The 22,520-nt window shown below is 40.2% G+C and overlaps 1 protein-coding gene across 5 annotated transcripts in view; it reads right to left on the bottom strand.

Annotated features, from left to right (window-relative positions):
• Met (MET proto-oncogene, receptor tyrosine kinase) overlaps positions 1–22,520 on the bottom strand; it is a 103,649-nt gene that overhangs the window by 55,994 nt on the left and 25,135 nt on the right. For all 5 annotated transcript variants that reach the window (XM_031381219.1, XM_031381220.1, XM_031381218.1 and 2 more), the window contains 2 exons: positions 19,786–20,996; positions 25–216 (listed from right to left, as the gene is read on the bottom strand). In XM_031381219.1, coding sequence (XP_031237079.1) covers positions 25–216; positions 19,786–20,982 — 1,389 coding nt within the window. In that variant the 5' untranslated portion in view covers positions 20,983–20,996. The remainder of the gene's footprint in view (positions 1–24; positions 217–19,785; positions 20,997–22,520) is intronic.

Genomic DNA, 22,520 nt, shown 5'->3' with positions numbered 1-22,520 from the left:
CAGCTACCCTAAGAATGCTCTTACCTGCATGAAGCGACCTTCTGATGTCCCTAGATTAGCAATGGTGAGGTCACCTTTGATGAAGGTGGAGATAGATGTCAGGAGCACTTGGTTGAGCCGGCCCATGAATAAGTCAACGCGCTGCAAAGCCGTGGTAAACTCCGTGCGATACTCGTCACTGCGCACTTCACAGCCTGACGAATTTCTCAGCAGGGTCTGGAGTAAAACATGGCCATGAAGTTAGAGTCTGGAGGCAAAGAGGCTGGTAGGAAACTTTGCTGTGCATCATTAAAGAGTTTGCTCAGAACTCTTCAAGGATAGTCGCACGAACAGACAAACAGCCCTAACTGTGCATGCAAGTCTGTGGTGACTCAACTGGCTCCAGTTTTCCTAGGCACTGCTGTGTGTACAGACTCTCGAAAATGGGAGGCAGTCTTAATATCTCAATGTTCCACTGTGGTTCAAATGTACACTCATGAAGATGGCACATGGATGCTGTTGAGAGGAAAACAAAACTTTAAAGGTCTCATTTCTTGACATTAGTGTGTATAGTTCCTTAGCAGCAAGTCTTTCTGTCTCCATCACTGTGAAACTTGTCCTAGCCATCCACTCTTCTGCTGTGCTATGGCAATGGCTTCCCAACCACAGCCACTGTCAGCTTAGCTGCTCATACTGCAGTAGGTCTTTATTTTTTATATGATCCAATACCTCTTCCTTTCTATTTAGATGATGTAATTCATCCCCCTGCTCTTAGGATAAACCTTTTTAACATGGCCTACTAGGTTTCATATTATGTGGCTTCTACCCACTTTCTGGTTCTGTGTTCTCTGTGTCTCCTTTGTTCAGGCCTGCTTTCAGCTATCTGAGTGTTGCAGGCATCTTCCATTAACGAGTCTGACATAAGTGGTTTGCCCTTTTAGGGTCTGCCCTCTACCTCCACTCACCTAGTTAGCCCCTAAATATCCTCTATTCGTGAATTTAGCACCAGTCTCCCATGAGACTTGTTCTGATGTTTATATCAGGGTCCAATGCTCCTATTGTAGATTCTCACCATAGCTTTTGGTCACTCATCAAGTACAGTGGTAATCATTTCTGCTGCAATTCAACATTCCCTTGTATACATAATGTCCGGCTCAGCTGGGCAGTGGTGGCACATGCCTTTAATCCCAGCACTTGGGAGGCAGAGGCAGGCGAATTTCTGAGGCCAGCTTGGTCTACAGAGTGAATTCCAGGACAGCTAGGGCTTCACAGAGAAACCCTGTCTAAAAAAACCAAAAACCAAAACAAAACAAAACAAAAAAACCCAACCAACCAACCAACCAACCAACAAAGCAAAACAAAACCCAAAAACATAATGTCGGGCTCCAGTCCACTGTAGTTGCTCTTTCAAAACTATCCAGGGGAAGACTAAACGTCACGCCAAACAGGGAGCTAGTAAATAATAATGGAGTGACTGGATAAGTCAGGCGGAGATGGAATGAGTATGGAGCTGTGAACTGGTAGTTTGGAAAGTATTATTTTCAGGAATAGGGCAGTTAGGAGTTCATGAGGAACAAAGAATGGCTGGCTTCTCCGCGTTCGTCATGACAGCTGGGAGTCATTTCGTTTGTTTGGTTTTTGTTTTTCAAGACAAAGTTCTTCCCTATAGTTCTGGCTGGCCTGGAATTCACAGATCCACCTGCCTCTGCCTCATGAATGCAGTGATTAAAGGTGTGTACCACCACTGCCTGGCTGGACTTCTTTATATCTAGCTAGTAGTCTGGGAAAATGATTGAGATATTAGAAATCATTTGTTACTATCATCTATTATAAAAGTCAGAAACTTAATCTTTTGTGGTGGTTATGCATGCATTCCCACATCACCTGCCCTCAAACTTTCTGTTAAGAATAACAAAAATTCAGTTGTATTACTGTGTAGTGACTGACTTCATTCCTTAAGGCTGATCATCCATCACATGGAATTGTGAAGCTCTTATATATTTTGCCTCTGTGGTTAAAAGCCACCTAAAAATATTTTATTTTTGTGCATTGGCAATTTCTTCATTTTAATTGGCAATCAATTAGCAAACTGAGAGAGTCTTAGGAGAGACTAAATCTATTGTATCTTGTAATTAAGAAAATGTTTCAGTTCTGGACACTTATTTTGATGTATAATAAGCACTAGCTGACTATTTAATTAGAAGCCTTTCTTCACTAAAGTACTATAGATTATTCTGAGGAGTAGCAGTTAACTGGGATATACCAGCTATTCAATAGAGATCGATTAATTGATAATTAAGTTTCGACTGGTGATTGCCGATTCATTTTATAGAAGCCAGAGCTAAGGGAAGCTGCTCAAAGGAGCAATGAATAATTTCAAATCTTAAGCCATCTGAAGTGCTCCATCAGGGCCATCTGAAGTGCTCCATCAGGGCCATCTGAAGTGCTCCATCAGGGCCATCTGAAGTGCTCCGTCAGGGCCATCTGAAGTGCTCCATCAGGGCCATCTGAAGTGCTCCGTCAGGGCCATCTGAAGTGCTCCGTCAGGGCCATCTGAAGTGCTCCGTCAGGGCCAGCTTCCTTCTCTTACTAGACCCTACCGTGCTCTTTCTAGATCTCAGTAGTCCACCGGGAACTTTAAAACCTCCAACTTGACCTAGGGCACAGAGTTTTTCAGTGGATTTTCCTGGGATGTAAATACAATGTGTAAGGTGTGGAACCATCTTGGATCATAAACTATCATCTGCCTCTGTCTTCAAGACATAGAAACTTCCTCAATATTTTTTTGTCCCAAGTTCCCTCTATCATGCCTAAGTGATTGTCAGTAGGTGATAACCATTGCTATAAGATTTGTGTCTCTGGAAATCCACCAGAGATAAGGCCCTTCTCCTAACCAGCTTGCTTTAAGGTCCACCTTGCTGAGTGGGTTGAACAGGAGGGCAGGTGAGGTATTCTCTGGGCGTTTCTTAGCGTGCCTGCAAACCTACAGGAGCTTGCTGACGTTTTCTTCAGTGGAAAAGAGTTATGCAACCAGGGCCTCTGCCCCTATACACCTGCTGTCCCAGATACAAAGGTTAAAAATAAATTGGCATCAGCAGCGATGGAATATGTATATTGTGAGCTTCAAGACCCTTCCTTCAGGAAATTGGTCTCTAAATCTCATCTTTTCAAGGATTTACGTCTCTATCTCTGTCCAGTAAAATTCCTATGTGGAGACATTGCACAACTCTGGGCTACAGGGCTCCTTGATCTTGAAAGATTGTGCAATTTAGAGCTAAGAAACAAACAGGGTCAAGGACATTCTAGCTTCATAATGTACGAATCCATATCTACTTTTTTGTCTTCTCCCAAAGCAGAGAGTGGCAGAGAAGCACCAAGAACACTGGCTTTTGGGAAGAAGAAATGCCCCAACATTCACTGCGGGAGAGGGGACATTACTCCTTATCGCTCTCCCTGCTGAGAATGTTGGGCAATCCAGAGACTGCTGCAGGGTGGCCTACAGAGCTGCATGCTATCTAAGCCTTAGCAATAGGACTTTAATAACCAGCCAAGCTCTCCACACTGCAAAGCAATATGCAAATAGTGCTAACTTTCAGTGAGACTCACTATGTCCCATAAGGATGTCCCTGACCTCAACATATGCACTCAAAGGATTGTGCACCATGCACATGCACACACCTTAAACATGTTTGAAACTCCTTTTCCTTGGCTCTATCTTATATCTCATCCTAGAGATAACTGGAATTACTCTACATTTTACACTTTGAAGTAATACCTTAATTAATTCAGTGTATTGTGTTTATGTGTGTGAGTTTTTTTTTTAAAATCACTTTATCATACTAGCCTGTTACTTTTTTTAAAACACAACTCAGATATATATTTTGTTTCTTTTAATAAAAAGAAAATTGAAGGACTAGAAACCTCAATAGGTTTGAGTTGAAATGTTTCTCTCAATTAACACTGTGATATATGAAGCGAGTATGCAATTACATTTAATTTGTGTAATTAAGGATATGATATATTTGAAATAGTGATTCTTTTAATTGATCTATAGGACAGATTTAGCTCATCTATAGCTAATTTAAATCAGTGTGTAGATAACTTTTTAAAATTTAATTTTGTCAAATCATTCCAGCTTACTCACACCAGTTCTTACATCCTTGACCATGGAAAATTAACATAAGGTTTTTAATATCAACTTTATTCAGAGTCATATTTTGCAGAAGGTACAGTAGTGGCTTTTTGGGAGACTCAACTTTCAAAACGGAAAGTTCTTTCTCTTAGACTCTTTTAGCCAGTTGGCTGAACACTCAGTTGTGTTAGGTTTTCTTTCCTAAATGCCATTCCAGCAGGGGTGCAGTGGAACTGCTGAAAGCAGGGGTGCAGGGCCCTGGACTTCAACCTCTGGTTATGCTTCTTACAGAGGAAGTTTATGCAGCTCCCCTTCATGTCTGCTTCTCCCCTTCGGGATAGGCAGGCTCATTGCCCATTACTCCATTGATCCTGAGCCGTTACCGTCCCAGGGTTAAACTCCCCAGTCACTAGAACTTCTCAGTGATCAACACCAAAAGCAGGGCTTTCTGTATGGTACTGAAGAATCAGTTCTTGGACAGAGCAGGCTAGTCTTCAATGTCAAAAGCTGGTGTTGTCTGGACCGTGTCCTGTGCTAGGAAAAGAACTTAAGTTTGAAATTCTCAAGGCACAGCATGAAAGGAAGATGCGCCCTCACTATTTCTGCAGCCATTGACTTCCCTAGATGAAGAAATTCTACGCTGTGTTTTCACCTGCCCTGGGGTCATGACTTTGTGACGCCTGCCTAGTCTAGCAGTGTAGCTGCAGGGCTGAGCAGGAGAGCAAAGCTGGGTGCAGAGTTAAAGGCAAACTGGCAAAACCACATGCTTTCAGCCAGGCCAGTCACCAAGGCAGCATAAACAGGCCTCTGGTTGGGCCTGCTGCTGGCTCAGCACTGGTGAGTCACCTGGGGACAATGTGGCAGTTAAGACTCTCACTTGCCTACTGCTGATGACCTAACTCTACACAGCCATCTGCCTTGTACTCCTCAGGGCAAGTACATCTCCACATCTGCCTGCAGGCTACATTTGAATAGGTCTGACTCAAACCCATCATTTTCCCTCCAAATTTGGAAGATTCTTCTCTCCTTCAGCATAGGACTTCTATAAATCATTTCATCCTCCCCACCACCCTCCCCCCAGCCATCTCCACTGCAGAATATTGAACCCAAAGGTCTGTAAATGCTAAGCATGTGTTCTACCAAGCTGCATCCCTCGGTCATATTTTCCATTATTTTATTACAAAAGTATTGTAGTTTTACTGTGGATACCTGCCCAAGGCCAGTTACAAATTCCAGCATGGAGAGGGAAGGGACTCACAATGCCCCACCCTTACTGGAATCCTTTTATTTTGAAGATGGACTAGAAGGAAATTGTGTTCATGTCCTCATGGTTGACCCACACTCATGTGCATATAAAACAGCATTGAATGGACTGAGTGGTCTATAAAAAAAAGGACATGAGGAAGGGGGACAGGGAGCCAGAGAGTGGTAGTAGAGGTTGAGTAGGCTAGTATTCACTGCATGTGTTTATGAAGTTTTCAAAGAATTAAAGCATTATATTAAGTATAATTATATTATATGTTAAATATACATAAAATAAATTATATATTAGACATTGAAGATCATAGGATCCATGTGACATATTTCACTTTTCTTGTATATATGTAACTCTTTAAAAATGTGAGAAATGCTCTTAACTTGACATGTGTGCCAACATTTTCTTCTCAGCCCATCTCCTGAAGGCACTGTACATATAGGAAGACCAGAGACCAACACGTAAAAACACATAACTGATTGTATAAAACAAAGAGCTCAGCAGATAGGTAACTATGTTCTGTACCAGCAGCATGTGCTAGCAGACAAGAGAGGGATGAGAGCAGTGTGGCCTTCAATAGCTGCACAACCTCGAAGCAGAGATGGATGCAGAGCTAGGTCTTGGCAGAAGTCGGACTACAGGAGGAAAGATTCTTGGAACAGAATATATTTTATGTGTGGGTATGGCTTTCTATATGCATGTGTACAAATGCTTGCATTCATACATAAATACATATCCACTCTTGGAGGTTAGAACACTCAAAATTCTACAATGACATGGGCTTTGGAACTGGAAATGTTAAGACTTTTGCATCTTTATCATTTCCTAAGGTGAATCAGATACAAAACAGGCTGAGCCCATGTGGTTTTGGTTAACAGCCTTCATACTGAGCTCCAGTCTCAGCGAGGAGCGACAGTGATTCATCAAATTGCTCCAGGTATGGCAGCTTTTGACGCTATGAGGAGGTTTTTTCTCTTTCTCTATTTAGTTAATAGAAACCAAATTGTAATGCATTTATTTCATAGAGGTTTTAGAAAGCCAGAAGCCACAAAACCAATCCCCCAACATTAACCATTCAGAAGGAAGTAATTTTTCCTGAATGCAGTAAGAGCCACCGCTTCTTCGTAGGCTCAGAAGGCTGGCTCCCTTTTACTACAGAGCAACTAATAAATGTCTTAGCTGAAGGCCAGAAGAGGAGAACGATGGATGAAATGGAAGTGTTCAGTCATGCCCTAGTATGCCCCTGAAACCCATGACTATCTTCTAGTCATGTAGCCAACAGTCATTAGCTCTTATCCTTCTTTTCCATCTTAGCATTATAGAGTGAGACTCATTTCCTGTTTTCTCATTTGGTTTCAGACACGAACTACTTATCAGAAAGTTTGTAAGTGGGCAAGGTGTCCTGAGCACCAACCCCGTTCTCTCTTTTCAACTGGGCCTATCCAGTTTAGGACAGGGCTTCTCTGCCTAGCACGCCCTTCATACCTATGAAGTACTGCCGAGGAAGAGGCGCCCTGTGTCCATGAGGGTGGTGTTGATACAGACACTCTTCTTTCTGTTAATCTATGCACCATTTTAAACACGAAACCATGATTGGTGTCTAGTGGTGAAAATCTGTGTATTTCCAGGGCAAATGTCAAGGGATGTTCCCACTGTGACAATCACTCACGGGGACAGTGTAACTTGAGCCTTAACCACTAGTTGTTCTCCAAGGTTCCTCACCCTGACAGTATCATTCAGTTCTGGGAATGTTCCAGAATGCCTAAAAGAGCAAAGCTGTCCTCTCTTTAAATATTCTTACTGGCTTGAACTCTCCTTTCCCAACTTTGGGTCATGACCAAGTTCTACAATTTCTGTTTGTCCATCTTCCTCATCTTCACTTCATCTCCTTTCATATTTCTCTCTCTTTGATTTATCTTTTTTTCTAAACTGTGTGGGGTGCATATGTGCATGTGTCATGTATAAGAATTTAGGAAGGGATCATAGGCTAGAAGAAACAGAACTTTTTAGTTTCTCCTGTGTTAATTTAAACATTGAAACTCTACTACTCTATAAATTAGTTATTAGAGATTTGAAGGGGAGGAATGACAGGTAGTTTGGGGAAAATGTTATTTTTTTTTACTAGTAAATATTTTAGTTGCCAACTTTAAACATGGATTTGCATTACAATCATTTGTTTGATTGTATGTATTTTGTTCAAGCAATTATCTTACACACCAGGTACATGGAGCTAGAATCCATAGTCCATATCAAGAGACTAACAATGTTGAAAGGAAAATACACAATCTGCATGTGGTACAAAAAGTGGTTGAAACAGGTAACAAATTCAGAGTATAACGGGAAGAGGGAATGGAAGGGGATCTAGAGAATAGTTCCTGGGAAGGATAATATCTAAGGTGAGAATTAGAAAAGAATAGAGAAGAAATGTGAGTATTGAAAAATACAAAATGAGTACTGAAGGAAATCGGAGGCTGACCACGGGACAGGCATTAGAAGGCTGGGCTGTGAGGGAGGCTCACAGACACTATCCGAAGAGCTCAAAGACACACCTGAGCTGTTGTGTACCAGTTCACGGGGCCATATGTACAAGTTCTTTCCTAGTTTTAATCAATGACAAAACTTATATCAGTGGTAACTTGGCACAGGCATGGTGGGACACTGAAATGCCAGGAGGTGGCCAGCTGTGCAAGTCAGGGGTGTCTACTACCCTCTGCCAAGAGTTAGTTCTTGACTGGCACTCTATTCCACATGAAGGAAACCAAGGTCCAAGTAAGACACTCCTTGAATATCATACAAATGAGTGTGGGTTGTGCTCTGAAGCAATTGGGAGAGCCCCCAGATGATTTCTAAAGTTGCAGCTATAAAAACATGCTGCTTTCAAGAAAGATTACCGGTACCCGGGAGACAAGCAGATTGGGTGGAGATGCGGACATATTCAGGAGGCTCTAATTTTCTCTTACTGGCATCATTTTTAGCACACTAAAAGGTTTTTTGTTTTTTGTTTTTTTTTTCTTAGAAGCAATAATATTTTCTATTTCTGCTTTATGAATACAAGAATTTAGAAATAAATGAAAGATTTTAAAACTACACATTTACTAGGAAAGAATCTAGATTCTATTTTGAAGATGAAATAGAAGGCAATTGTGGTCAAGAAGAAGGCTGAGGCAGGCCAAATGATTCCTTGGAAATATTAAATTTCTTGATTAAATAGGCGTTATTTGCACCCACGCCAGCTGCTGGGTAAGGTGCTTAAGGAGACAGAAGAAGAATGTCAACATGGGTTAACGAATGAGAGAGGTTGTGTAAACGATTACTTAATCCCAGTGGAGGTCTTCCTGAGCTACTGGGGAACTGGAATGAGGTTGACAGACAGGAATAAAGTTCGAAGGAAACAAAGCCTTAAGCAAACAATAGTGCAATTTATTTTGTGATTTGCCTGTAGAAAATAAAAGCTATGCTAAGGCGAGAGAGGTAAAATGAAGCTATACTATCTTCATTATTGAAGTAATTATCTATCCATCCACTCGGACAGATATTTATTAAATATTATAGACAAAACAAGAACTTTGACTGTCTTAACTATGTCTTGAACCTCTAACACACAGAGCATTAAATAAGGTTCTGGGAGTTCTAACTGCTTCCATGGACCACAACGCAAGGAAAGTTTTCATTCAAAAGCAGTATTTACTTAAGAAAATGCAGGTGTTCATGTTCCAAGTGGCTGAGAACTTTTCTCTTCACGAGCTGAGATACACTCAGTAAGACTGTTGTCTTTTCACTAAGGTCACAATGACATCAGTGGCTGGCACCTTCTTTACCCTAGATCCTAGGAAAATGTGAAGGTTTGCTCTTGTTTTGTTTCAATTTTCAATAGGAAACTTTCTTTTTAGTAGGTGGAAAAATTTTCACAATTTACCACAGTATGACACCTCCTTTAAGGCCGGCCTATGTTTAGGTTCTCTTTGTACATGTCAACAAGTTAGAACGTTTGTCTTTGTCACATAGATCACAAGGCTCACCTACTATCGTTAAACGACCACTTACATAGTGTGGTTTTCAAACCCCTGTGGATAGGTCTAGGAATGGGATAATAGTGGAATCGAAGTTGTATGCTACATACCCAACTCTACCTGGAATGACTGCTTTTAGAATAATTATTCTTAAAAAAAAATTTGAGATCAAGAAATGGTGCTATTTTCCCCCCACAGTGTCTCCAGCTAACCCAATGAAACTGCTCTTTTCCAAAGTAGAAATATTTCTAAATCATTTTTACTAATATAGTTATTGCTTCTTGTTTACTATGATGGTGGAGCCACAAATTAGTTTCTAACTTAATGAATTATCAGACATATTCTATCCTATTGTAAACTTCCCATAATAATTCAAGATGTTAAGTACCAGGACTACTTAATGTGACCTGAGATTCACCTTTATTATTGCACTTTAGGACATTTCTGGAGATGCAGCCTATCTCATATTATTGAAAATATGAAGGCAATAGTTTCACTTTCCTATTGTCTTTTCCAAAATTGTATATATTTCTTACACACTTGCTCTTATAAACAGTCTTATTATGCTCAAGAGTTGGTCACGTTACTGGAAAATAAATAGTCCTCTGCCTGTAATTACAAGCTGCAGGAAGGGGCAAGCAGATGACCTCCCTGACTTGTAGGCACAGGAACAAGCTCTGAAGATTAAGTCCCTTGACAAACACCACTTCTTTGTTGGCCAAACAACAGTAAACAGACAGACACAGGAAAAGGTGAGTGTTTCTTTTGATACTGCAGACTATTTTTACACCTGCACTTCAAATCTTTGAGGCGTATGCAGATGATGAAAACACTGCTTACAACTTATTCATAAAAATCCTTGTGTAAACTTTACTGAGACTGTATGTGACTGGGATTTGTAGGCTCTCTCTTTCCTGTTCAAATGCACTGTTTTAGAGCCCTCTAAGAACAAACTGACACTTCGTATTGTCTGTGTTCTGAGACCTTCCCTCACTTAGATAATATTCTGCATGATTAAACATATAAGCAGAGGAAGATGATTAATGGGAGAGATAAAAGCTCATTGTAAGGGCACCAGAGATGAAAGGATTTGGTAACACAAAGATGGCCCTGGTTGGAGGACGCACACTTGGGCATTCAGGAGGTGCTCATGAGATGTTCATGAGCCCTGGGAAGACATTCTGGAGGTGCTCATAAGATGAGCATGAGCCCTGGGAGCACTTGGCTCCCACTTGGCCTCTCAGCCACATGATCCTCATGAGCAGGAAACACAGTAAAAAGGGACATAATTGTGAAGGGTAGATGCACTCTGCAGATACAGGAGGACAATGTGATTTGGGCCACCTCAGCATCACATTGACTTAAATTCTATTGCTGTTCATAATGTTGAACTTCAAAAGGACTTATTTGTGTGTTCTCTGAGTTGCATGATTCTTTGTCACAGGACTCATGAGTAATGGGAGAACCCTTTTCATGTGCAGAAGAAAAAAATGTCTTCGCAAATACTGAGTGTTGACACAAAGAGAGGCAGGGAGCCAAGGAAGAAAGAATCCAGCCCAGCAGAAACCCGATTTACTTCCAAAGAAGCTGATGGAGTGCTCGGCCATGAGGCAGTGAATGAGCCTAGCTGAAAGGAGCCTAGCTGAAATGAGCCTAGCTGAAATGAGCCTAGCTGAAATGCGTTCCGTAGCTTCTAGCCATGCACACACATTACTTGCTTGACACCAAGCTCCATTAAAATGTACTGACAATTTTGCATAACAGAATATGTTTTAAAAAAAGGTAAACTCCCAACAGGGCATTACATCTTCTGGTATTTTTTTGTTAAGTAGAAAATAATGTGCTTTAATGGTTCCAAGTCATTTAAAAAAGTTAAAGTGAAATACAGCAAGACCAAAGGCCATGGGATAGGTTGTGATTGTTAGTGTATTAGATATTTGGCCTATGTTTGCCCCAAACTAAATACACTAAAGGTAGAATGCATTTTTGTACCGTTTTTAAGCTTTGTGTAAGAGTTAACTTTATCACTTCAGAGTAGTCTTTTAAGATCAAATCATAAAATTTAGATACTGCCTTCATTTGTATTCACAGGTCACATCACACTTCATGAATTATCAGGACATCTTTGTCTACTGGAGTTCCTTGGCCATTTACTGTCATCTCCACTCATTCACTGCCGCATGAAGAAAAGTGTCACATACAGTTGGCTCACCACTGTCCTACTAGCAGACTTAGCAACTCAGGAAGCAACTACTGGGCTTCCTATTGAATCCTGCTTGCATAATAACTCCTTTCCTCTGATTCTTGCTGAAAATGGTGTTTACGGGGATCTGCTCATTTTATGTCCTAAATAAAACAGTTAGGCTTCTGGGCACTTCACTTAAGCTAAGAAGATGCGAGAACAAGCTTGCAATGTAATTAGCTGAAAATAAATGAAAATATTGCACATTTCATCGTCAAGGTAATTTTTAGAGGCATTCACTTTTGCTATTGACTGTCACTGCATTAGTGCTTGTAACCTGTTTAGTGCATTAGCTCTAAGCACTATTGATTCACTCAGAGCTGGTGAGCCAGTTCAATCCTACTTTGTCCCCAAATCCTGAGTGGCTCTTCACGTTTAGTGTTGGTAAGCTGCTTGAGAGATGCCAAGTGATAAACAGATATTTTCAATGTAAACTCTCAATAGGAAATTTAGCATTCACATTTACACGCTCCTGGCTTGCTGACCTATTATTCCAGGCCACCAAGAACCATCTATGTATTCTGTCACGACAACACAAAAAACTGGATTTTCACAAAGTCATCTCCACAAAAGAGTGCCTTCCAAACTCAAATTGACCTTAACTCACCCCTTTTACCTAGAGCATAATCTGAAGTGTCGCCTGTCATTTAATGTCCTCTGATTGATGATCACTTTGACGATACACCCAAATAAGATAAGGGAAGTCAGACATTAGTTGAATTAATGATGCATCTTTTCATTTTAGAATATTGTCACTTACAAACCATCTGTGGCCATGTATGAACACGAAGGATAGTTAAAACAAACTTTTATTCTATGAGAGCATGCACTAGACATTTCCCTTTTCCTTTCCCTCTGAAAGACTAGAAAATCTTCCTGCAGTGTCTGTGTACACACAGTCTATCAGCCCCCACATTAACCTAGCTCCCACAGATTGCTTCCCTAAGGTAGAGCCTAGCTTTTAGAATAAGTAGTCAATATTGCTTAGCCAGTGATTCACATGCAAATGAACTCTTCTGGAACAGATTAGTTTGAAAAATATATAATGAGTAGACTGGAACGTATCCAGGACCTTAGAATCACTTACTACATCCATGATTTTAAAAAGAAAAAAAAAAAAGAAAGAAAAAGAAAATCAAGGGAGTTGTATTGACTTCAAGAGTAGACAAGCCTTTGGTTTCATTTTCCTGACACTTTTCAGCCCTCCCTGGGCGTTGGAGGTGTGACTTTATAGCAGTACCTGGGAGCTTGCTCATTTTAAATGCACTGTGTTTGTATTTGTGCCAAACCAAGAATAAGCAATGGCAAAAAAAAAAAAAAAAAAAAAAAAAAAAAAAAAAAAAAAATCCTGAGTCTTTTCTAAATTCCTTGCTTTTCTTGTTTGAGATAAGAACAGAGGAAGGGATGGCCACTGATAAGACAGAAGTCTGGAGGAGGAGTGCGACACCCAAGATTTGAGATGTTACAGTAAGTTAAAAAAAATCTGTTATTACTCAAGTAGGTTACTATCCTTCCCAACATGTGGGGCCCTGCCTGCTTCCAGTAATCTCCAACCGTGGATCGTGGGAATGAAAGCTTCACATCTCAGTGCTTTGGCTTCAGAATTTTACCTTTTTCAAAAGTCAACTTTAAGATTGATAATTTTTTTCCCTGTGGACTTATTGTCTGACACAGCAGTTTCCCCAAATGAATCACCATCTAGGGATCAACCACTTAACACAGTCATGCCCTGCTTTAGAAGGCAGAGAGGACAGGAAACACTCTTCAGAAGCAAGGGGTATGGGGAACCTCAACTACCTAACACATGGGAGATACTGTTACTCACATCCTGAGTCACTGCCGTCATAGGTAAGTGCTGCCTTATGTCTGACCTGAGTTTCAACCTTTTTTTATCCTTTTGCTTTTAGTTGATGAAAGCATCATGCTATAGAATCTTAAAATCTTTTCTGGGGAGGGGGTCAGGAACAGACATGTGACAATTTAAGGGCGGTTAGTAGGAAGATGGGGGGAAGCAAAAGGCACTAGTCGCCCATTTAAAAACCTTTTAAAAACACCCTGAACCCTGCCCAGGGTGTGGCCAATGAACTTAGAGAGTATTTTGAAATTCTGGAAAGAAATTGATTGTAAGTTTCACTTAAATAAAAAAAAAATACACTCTGCCATTATGTATAGTTTGAGAGAGTTCAAACAAGACAGGAGGCATCACTGTGCTGAGTATAGGAGAGAATAGAGCCAACTCTATTGGAAAGGAAGCAAGAGAAAATAGTTTTACTTAGATTTTTAAACACATAAAGTATATCCAATCTTTGTACCTCAAGGACTTTCTGTCTTACAAGATTTTGTTATGGTAGCAATTACATTTGCTGTACAGCCAAGATATTTAATGTTTAAGTTTGGAGAACTGTCTAATATCAAGAATAAAGACTCCCCAGTAACAGTGTACATATAGGGTAACGTTCCCTCATTCCTGAACACAGGAAGTAAAAAACAACTTTATAATCTGACTTTACATTTATCACTCCTACTACAAAATCCATTCCCTCGAGAGCACTGCAGTCTAAATAAGCCATGCAAGACCAATCAAATGACGTGGATGTTATTTCTAATGCTGACTCCACATCCACAGTTTGAATAGTGTGGGAGATTATAGATACATGGCCTATAGAGAGTTATAAATCTCTGTTTATTTTATTAAATATTACAAGACATGCCCTGAGGAGGACAGATCAATAATGGACCTTGTGGTTTCCTGATGGAACGCTGCAATTATTTTCTTTCATTACAACTTAAATGTAACTCAATTTTATCCATCCATCATCTTTATGGTAGTGATGAGAAGCATCACGGAAGGCTTGTTTCTCAGGCCTCTGCCTGATATCCCTTGTTTGCATCTTGTTTTGATTTTTGTTCTTATTGAAAATTGTTCTAATTGCTTTCCTTTCTCTCTGTGACTGCTCTGAGTGGTGACCCTTTAACTTTGGCACTCCAGGACTGAGATGGAAAATTACTACCTTTAGTTTCCTTTATTTTGGGAAGCAGTTGGCTACTCTTTGAATTAGAGTACAAGTGGTATTTGAGAAACAAGGAAGCTCAATAAAAACAACCTAGGAGGTTGACTTTTTCTGGCTCTGTATTGTGTAATTCTTAACGCAAAGTTCCACTTTAACTACAGAAGGAGGATACGTTGCTTTGCCATGGCTAGTTTAAATTCTAAGTCAGAGAATGAAGCAGACTTCTGTCTCGAGTATAATGCAATTTGATTCAGTCGTTGTGCCACTCAGTGTCAGCAAACTTAAGCATGAACTAAATAAACTTAGGTAGAGTTTGGTCACTCATAGCATATGGAGAGGAAAGTGAAAGATTCCCATGAGGAAGAGAACCACAATAAGCATTTTTTAAAAGAAACGAACAGGTCATTTGAGTTCCTCTCTTTAGACGAGCATTCCTCATAGCAGTAGCTGTCATTTAATATGAGCATAGGATCAAGCCAGGACTGTTTTGGGTATGGTGGTACTTGTCCTCACAGCTTCAGCATGAGGCCATACCACCTGGAGAATGTAAATTATGTTTTCAGGGTCACCAGGTAGAACACAGTGGGGTGCAAGACTGACCCCAGACCTTGGGCTTAAGGCTCCTCTCATTCAGGCTCCTCTACTGATTCCCATGGAGCGAATTTTATAGTTATCTCCTTGTGTCAGGTGCATTACAGAGTCCTCGCACATTTTGTGAAAGTCTGTGAACTAGGTTACGTTACCTGCATGCTGCAGATGAAACCTGAATAGCACAAAGTTAATCAGCAGTCAGAAGTCATACAAATGAGTTCCAAGACAGCCAGGGCTCTACAGAGAAACTCTGTCTCAAAAAACAAAAACAAAAACAAAACCAACCAACCAAACAAAAAACCCAAGTGTGCTGTAAACCAGGCCTTTCACCCTGGGGGTGTCTGGCACCAAATGCCATTGGTTCCCCTCAGTTGATCCACTAATCATCATTAAGATCACCAAGATGTCACCGAGCCTATCATCCACTCCAGGACAGGCCCTCATGCCCAAGCAAAACAGACTCCATGATTTTTGGTGTGATTTTTCCCTTGGTTCTCATATGTTTTGTCTTACTGTTTTTCTTTCTTTCCTTTTCTCTTTTTCTTGAGGAAGAGAGGTAGGGGCAGAGAACACAAAGTTGGTTGGGTAGGGAGGTTGGGAGGAGTTGGGTGAGGGCACAGAATAGATTGCATGTATGAAAACAACTAAACAAAAAAACGAAAAAGAAGATCAAGATGTTGGGGGAAAGATTTACTGCAAGCTTACTTTTTCAGATTTTTGCTTGTTTTTTTTTTTTTTTTTTTTAAGTTTTTCAAGACAGGGTTTCTCTGTATAACCCTGGCTGTCCTGGAACTCACTCTGTAGACCAGACTGGCCTCAAACTCAGAAATCCACCTACCTCTGCCTCCCAAGTGCTGGGATTAAAGGTGTGTGGCACCACCGCCCAGCTTCAGATGCTTATATAATGGAGCAAAACTTTGGTAACGATACTCTAAGAAAAACAGTGGAATGAAGTACCAGTACTTTACATAAAAAAAAAAACCAAAACCCAAAACTAAAAAAAAACCTTCCCTATCTCAACATCCACCAAAAATCATTTCTAAAATGTAGTACTTCAGGTCTCCAAATAGCAATCTTACAGAATAAGATTGCTGCTGATTATAAGGTTTTAAAACATTCTCCTATTCAAGATGCTGGAGGTGGGGGGGTGTAGAGCACCCTCTCAGAGGTGAAGAACTCTGTGAGGGTGGGGCCAAGAGGGGGGAAACATTTGGGTTATAAGTAAATAAAATAATTAATTTAAAAAAGACATTAATTTGAAATTTGCAGAAATCATCTTAGTGTGTTCTTAAACTTTTCTTTCTGGACTTCCAAGTTAACAAATTTCTTATGTGTGATTGGTGGAGAGTCTAGAAATTCAAAGTAAATGAATGAATGTATAATCATGTTTCTCTTCAGATAGAAGGAAGAGGGTTTTCTTCTCCTTTAAAACTGAGTTATTACCAAGTTTTCATATTAGAGGGACGTTTTCTCAATGGTTTTATTTTGCACATTAATATGCTCCTAATGGAATGCACACTAGCCTAGATGAACATGAACTGACAATAACTTAAGATGCTTATAAAGGTTCACCTAGGAATAGCTTTAAAAAAAAGTCAGGAAAGATATTTAAATGAATTTTAAATTATCGTGGATATGCAAATGGATAGAATTCAAAATTATATATCACTGTAAATAAGCCCTTTAAGAGTTACATTCAAATTCAACAGAAAAAAAAGTGTGCATTGTGAAAATCAAGACCACATTCTTACAGAAGGTCTATTATGACCAACAGCACTGGTATTTCATGGATGCATACTTGTGGCTTGGGATAAGCTCTCTAAATCTGCATTATATGTAGAGACAAGCTTTTAAGCACAATTAAGACACAGGTAAAGAATAATATGCTCTCAGAATTATCAGATGACTCAAAGGGGTCTTTCCTGTTGCAGATCTGAGAAGATGCCCATAAATACTGTGGGTAGATACAGTCATGAAATGTGAGGGGAGAGAAAGCAACACAACTCGCTCATCAATAAGTAAGTTGCACCTGAAACATCTGCTAGATCCCTGAATAGATGGCCTTTCCTATTATCCTTGTGCTTGATCCTGCAGTCGAGATACATCTTCTGTATGGCGAGGAGACAGAAGGGCAAAGAGGCCCTCTGATGGATTTTCTCACATACACTGAGGACTCAGCAGGAGCCTAAGTTGAAAGGTATCACCATAGCGTCCTTCAACTTGTCCAAAGAACACTCAAGTCTGTCCATACATGTATTAATAGCAAAACTACCCAATGTCTTTCTAGTCATGAAACTTCATGCTAAAATTAAGACTATATTCCAAGATATTATTAGAAGGTCACCTGATATCTGGCCAAGTTAATTGACCAAGAAAAACTGGAGTCATCTTATTGGTTAGATAATCATCTTATTCCTAACTGGCTGAGTCCTCTAAATCATTTTGGTCTTGCTGCCATTTAGGACAAAGCTAGGGCTATATGCTGATTATTGGAACTCTTTCCGTGGGCCAGGAATATGAAAAGAAATGTGTGTAGTCTCAGTTTCAGCAGAATTTCAGCCATTAGTGAATGGAGAGGGTAAACAGGCAAACAAGAAGAGGAGGTTTACAGGTATTTCTTTTTATGGAACTTGGCCAGCGCAAAACTTGGCTTCCCTTGCATGAAGACTGTTGGCAAGTTACATCTTGTTTCCCACAAGAATTTTTTGAGATGGGAGTGATAATGGTTTCAGGTGTGGCGTTTGGGGCATTTTCCCTTTGTGATAAAACTGGTCTGCATTTTATTGGATAATCTTGCCTCTTTGTTCCCCCTGGAACACTACAAAATGGTAAAACGGTTAAGATAAAGTTCAGAAGGTTTTGAGACTTTCTAATATGCGTAAGGATACTTGCAATTGGGAAGCTGAAAAGTATAAAATAAAATTTAGGCTTGTTTTAACGTCTAGCAGTACAAAAGCCAAACATCAAGGGCATATGCCCTGGAAGCCCTGAGGAACTCCACATAGGCTCCTTAAACTTGTGTTGCTCAGCTAGCTTGCTGTCTGTGGGCAACGTGTCTTTGTTCAAGATGCTACGAGTATCACACTTGCATTTCTGAATGCCAGACTTCTGAAAGGCCTTCAGTGTCCTTCCACTCTTTTGTAATATTTTCTATTGAAAAAAAGACCAGCCTGATGAAGAATTCCATTGTACCTTACAGAGTTTACAATGTATATTAAACATGAGAGTGGGCAGTACATCTTAGTTGGGACTGGCATGTCCGTGTTATGTGTCCAATTAGACTTTGGAGGGGAAAGGAGGGAAGCTTTGTCTATGTTTCACCAAAGGTTGCATTTCCTGAGCTCAATAAAACAGAGAAATAAGTTTCCATTTAAGAAAGTACCCCAGGCTCATTGAGAGCTGGCACATGTTCCTGAATTCATGTGCCCCAAGTCCCTCTCAGCAGAATTACATATGTTCTCTTATCAAGTACATATAGACTGCTCTTCCTGGTTGTCCTTAGAACTTTTGTTTCTTAGACTGCAAATGGGCAAGACACCTATTTCCAAAGCCCAAATGTGTTTAGATCGAACTCAAAGTGACAACAGTTGTTCAGTTATGGTGCCTGAGGGTCCCTGTGTTAGGAGGCACAACCATGCTCTATGTGTAAATCTAGGCTCAACACAACAACTTCTGAGACAGAAATGGACCCCTTAGGGTGGTGCTCTTTCTCTGTCACAAAGTGATCAAAGGGCTAGCAGAAATATAATTCTATACTTATAGGTGGTAAATTCAACTTTATTTAAATAAAACCACCAATAATTTTCCTATGCTTCCCTGTAAAAACACCATTTTTAATGATCGTCAATCTAAAACAAAAAGTGCTGGGCAGGAATTCAAATTTAAGTCTTAAAGTAATTTTTTCTTTTAGTTTTATTAACCTCTCTGTCTGTCTTTCTGTCTCTGTATCTGTGTGTCTGTGTGTCTGTCTGTCTGTGTGTCTGTCTCTTTCTCTGTGGTGTATGTGTGTGTGTGTGTGTGTGTGTGTGTGTGTGTGTGTGTGTGTGTGTGTGTGCATGGGTTTGCTTTTTTGTGTGTGGGCACATGGAGGCCAGAAGTGAGACTTGGTTATCACTCCCTAGGGACCTGTTTGTTTTTATTTATTCATTTGAGCCAAGGTCTTTCTCATTGGCCTGGAGAGTGCCAATTAGGCTCAGTTGGCTGACCAGTGAGCCCAAGACATTTCTCACATTAGTGCTAGGATTACAAGCACAGACCGCCACACCTGGTTTTTTTCACATGGTTTCCTGTAATGCAACTTAACCTTCCATGCTTACACAATAAACATTTCACTGACTGAGCTTTCTTCTCAGCTCCACATTAATTTCATGAGCTACTGCTTTAATCATTAACCAAGATCAATTTCTTAATTTTCTTACAAAGAGTTTGTAAATATTTTGAATATTTACAAATATTCATCAACCATAGTATAGCTTGTTTTTCTTTCTTTCTTTCTTTCTTTTTTTAAAGACAGACATTTATTCTGCTTCGTACCTACTTTTAAGTGAGAAGCCTATATGACTTACCCTATTGAAACAGTGCTCATGGTTGGGTCCATAAAAATGCTGGAGACATCTCACATTGTTTTTGTTGACAATCTTGTTGAAGAAGTCATTGACATATTTGATGGGGAATGCACAGACTGCTGATCGATTCATAGGTTCAGCAGAATCTGGCTTGCTTTGTGCAAACACCCCATAGAGAATGTCATCAGATGGGCTGGCTCCTATTTGCTTAGCAAGATTGGCCCCCGGTTTATTGACATATGCAGCTTGGAGGATATTAAACACTTCTTCCCTCGTGGATCTCTTTCTTCTTTTTTCTGTCAGAATGCATTCCAGAGGCATTTCCATGTAGGAGTGCAACCCAGAGTCTACAGAGCAGAACCTGATTATTCTTGTATGAAAAGTCTGAGCATCTAGGGTTTCCTTTTGGACAGTCAGAAAGTAAATAAAATGGTTGCTTTCAAAGGCATGTATGTACTTTATGGGGTAGGAATCACGAAATTCTGGTAAGACATCAATATAGGACTGGTCTGTCAAAAACTTAAAACCATCTTGGGTTTCCTTCAGCCGTCTCACTGATATTGAATGCAGTGAATAATCGGGAGGGTGGGAAGAATTGATCGTATTCCCCACAAAGAAATTGATGAACCGCTCCTTTTCAGACAGGAGAACTTTGGCTCCCAGGGCACTCACTACACAGTCAGGACACTGGCCTGACTCTTCTTCTGGGGAGAACATGCAGTGAACCTCGGACTGGATGTCAGCAGAATTGTCAGGAGGAAGGACATGCCGCTGGCAGGTCCCTCTGTTGACGCTGCCACAGCTGATGAGTTGATCGTCATAGTACGTGTCAACAAGTAGAGCCATGTTGATGTTGTCTTTCCAAACACCTCCTGATGCATTGGCTTTGCTGCTGCAGTCCTGACAAGGAAGACAGTCTGGGTGTTCCAACACGGGCCCGGTCTTGAACTCAGATACCTTCTGAAGGTCTTTGTCATTTAAAACATAAATATAGTTCGTGGCTCCGAGATAAATATGGTGCCCATGTAGGACAACATTCTGGATGGGGGTTTCTGCGGTGAAGTTGGGAAGCTGATACTTCATGTTCACGTTCATCTCAGACTTCATGAGAGCCTCCTTGCACTCGCCATGGCTCCTCTGCACCAAGGTCAACAGTAGCACCAGAACGCCAGGTGCCAGCACGGTGGGAGCCTTCATTGTGAGGAGTTGATCTGCCAAGACACATTCAGGCAAGAGCCCTTTAGTCATCATTAGAAACAAAGAGAAAAAAAAATGGAAGCATGGCTCCAGCTTCGCTATCACAAATAACATTTCCTAACTAGAATTTTTTTTTTTTTACATAGAATGAAAAGAAAAACTGCTAGCTAGCTTCACATAAAGATGCATTGTAGGGCTGGACATGACTCCACATCGTTTAATTTTAGAAGTCAAGCCACGAACGAGTAATTTTCAAGGACCATTATGTGATGCAAACAATGTTCTGTGTTGAGGCCACGCAGCAACTGAGAGGCATTCAGTAGCTCAATAAGAAACATAGCATTCTGTCTTAACCCCTTGCTGGTTGCTTAATGTGGTTTCATATCTGTGGCTAATGACTAGGTTGATGCTTAAACTTTCTTGGTTAGTCAAGTAAAGGAACTGTGGCTCAGATTCATTTATTCTAGAAATCACAGCAGGCATTGTTTCCTCGGGAGCATGTAGAATTACTAGGCTAAATTCAGCTTCCTTTTGGAAGAAAACAATCATAAATCCTAGAAGCAAGCAATCACATGCTGTTTATAGGATTTGTGTGTGTGTGTGTGTGTGTGTGTGTGTGTGTGTGTGTATGTGTGTGTGTGTGTGCAGGGAAAAAGTATGGTAATAATTTGGCTATAGTTAACCTATTGTTTCGTACAGACAAATGCTTAATGCAAGATCACCAGGACTTCAAAACAAACAGCAGGCTGAAATGCATAAAAGTAAAATTTAATCTTCGGAACTGAAGTTTTAGAACTATCCCAGGAAAAAACAACATATTGTTCATTATCAAGTCAAAAAGCTCTTTAGTAGAAAGAACATTATTTCAATATTCCGTGCTATGCAATTGGACCAGTTTTTCTCCCAGGAATCATAAGTGGTTTGTTCTTCCTTTTTTGAAAAATATAAGGACTCAGGTTAAAATGATGTGAATTCTACTGATAATAGTTATGGGCACGGGTTGGGTATTGTTTTGCAAAAGAGAGGCTTTAGAATGAAAGCTAATTACCTAACACGAGCTGAATAATGCCTAAAACCATATTTGGCATTACAGTGATGGTAAAGACTACTAGCCATGGATCTATGAAACTACACCAATATTACCAAGCAACTATGTGCAAAGCTCTGTGCTTACACTATGGAAAATGGAAAATGGCATATGGTTCCTGCCTTTCAGCGAACCTAAAAAAGGGCTACTATGTAACACACATAGACTGGCTATGCTACCCAGCATTAAAACACTCCCTATAGGACAAACCCTAAACTACAAGCATCAAGAGAGGGAGAGATGGTCCCTGTATGGGATTATGATATGAGAAACAGGAACATATTTATCATGTTGTGAGGTCCAGAAGAGGGAGGACAATATCTGTCTGGCTCATTACTGTATTCCAATAATTAAATACAGAGAAGCCTGGAACACAGCCTGGCATTAAACTAATATATATACCGAATCACTGTGTAAATAAAAGATAAGCAGTAGGGTCAAAAAACAAGAA

This window comes from Mastomys coucha, unplaced genomic scaffold, assembly GCF_008632895.1.
Source record: "Mastomys coucha isolate ucsf_1 unplaced genomic scaffold, UCSF_Mcou_1 pScaffold20, whole genome shotgun sequence".
Classification (NCBI taxonomy): domain Eukaryota; kingdom Metazoa; phylum Chordata; class Mammalia; order Rodentia; family Muridae; genus Mastomys; species Mastomys coucha.
This window is presented reverse-complemented; position numbering and strand designations above follow the sequence as displayed.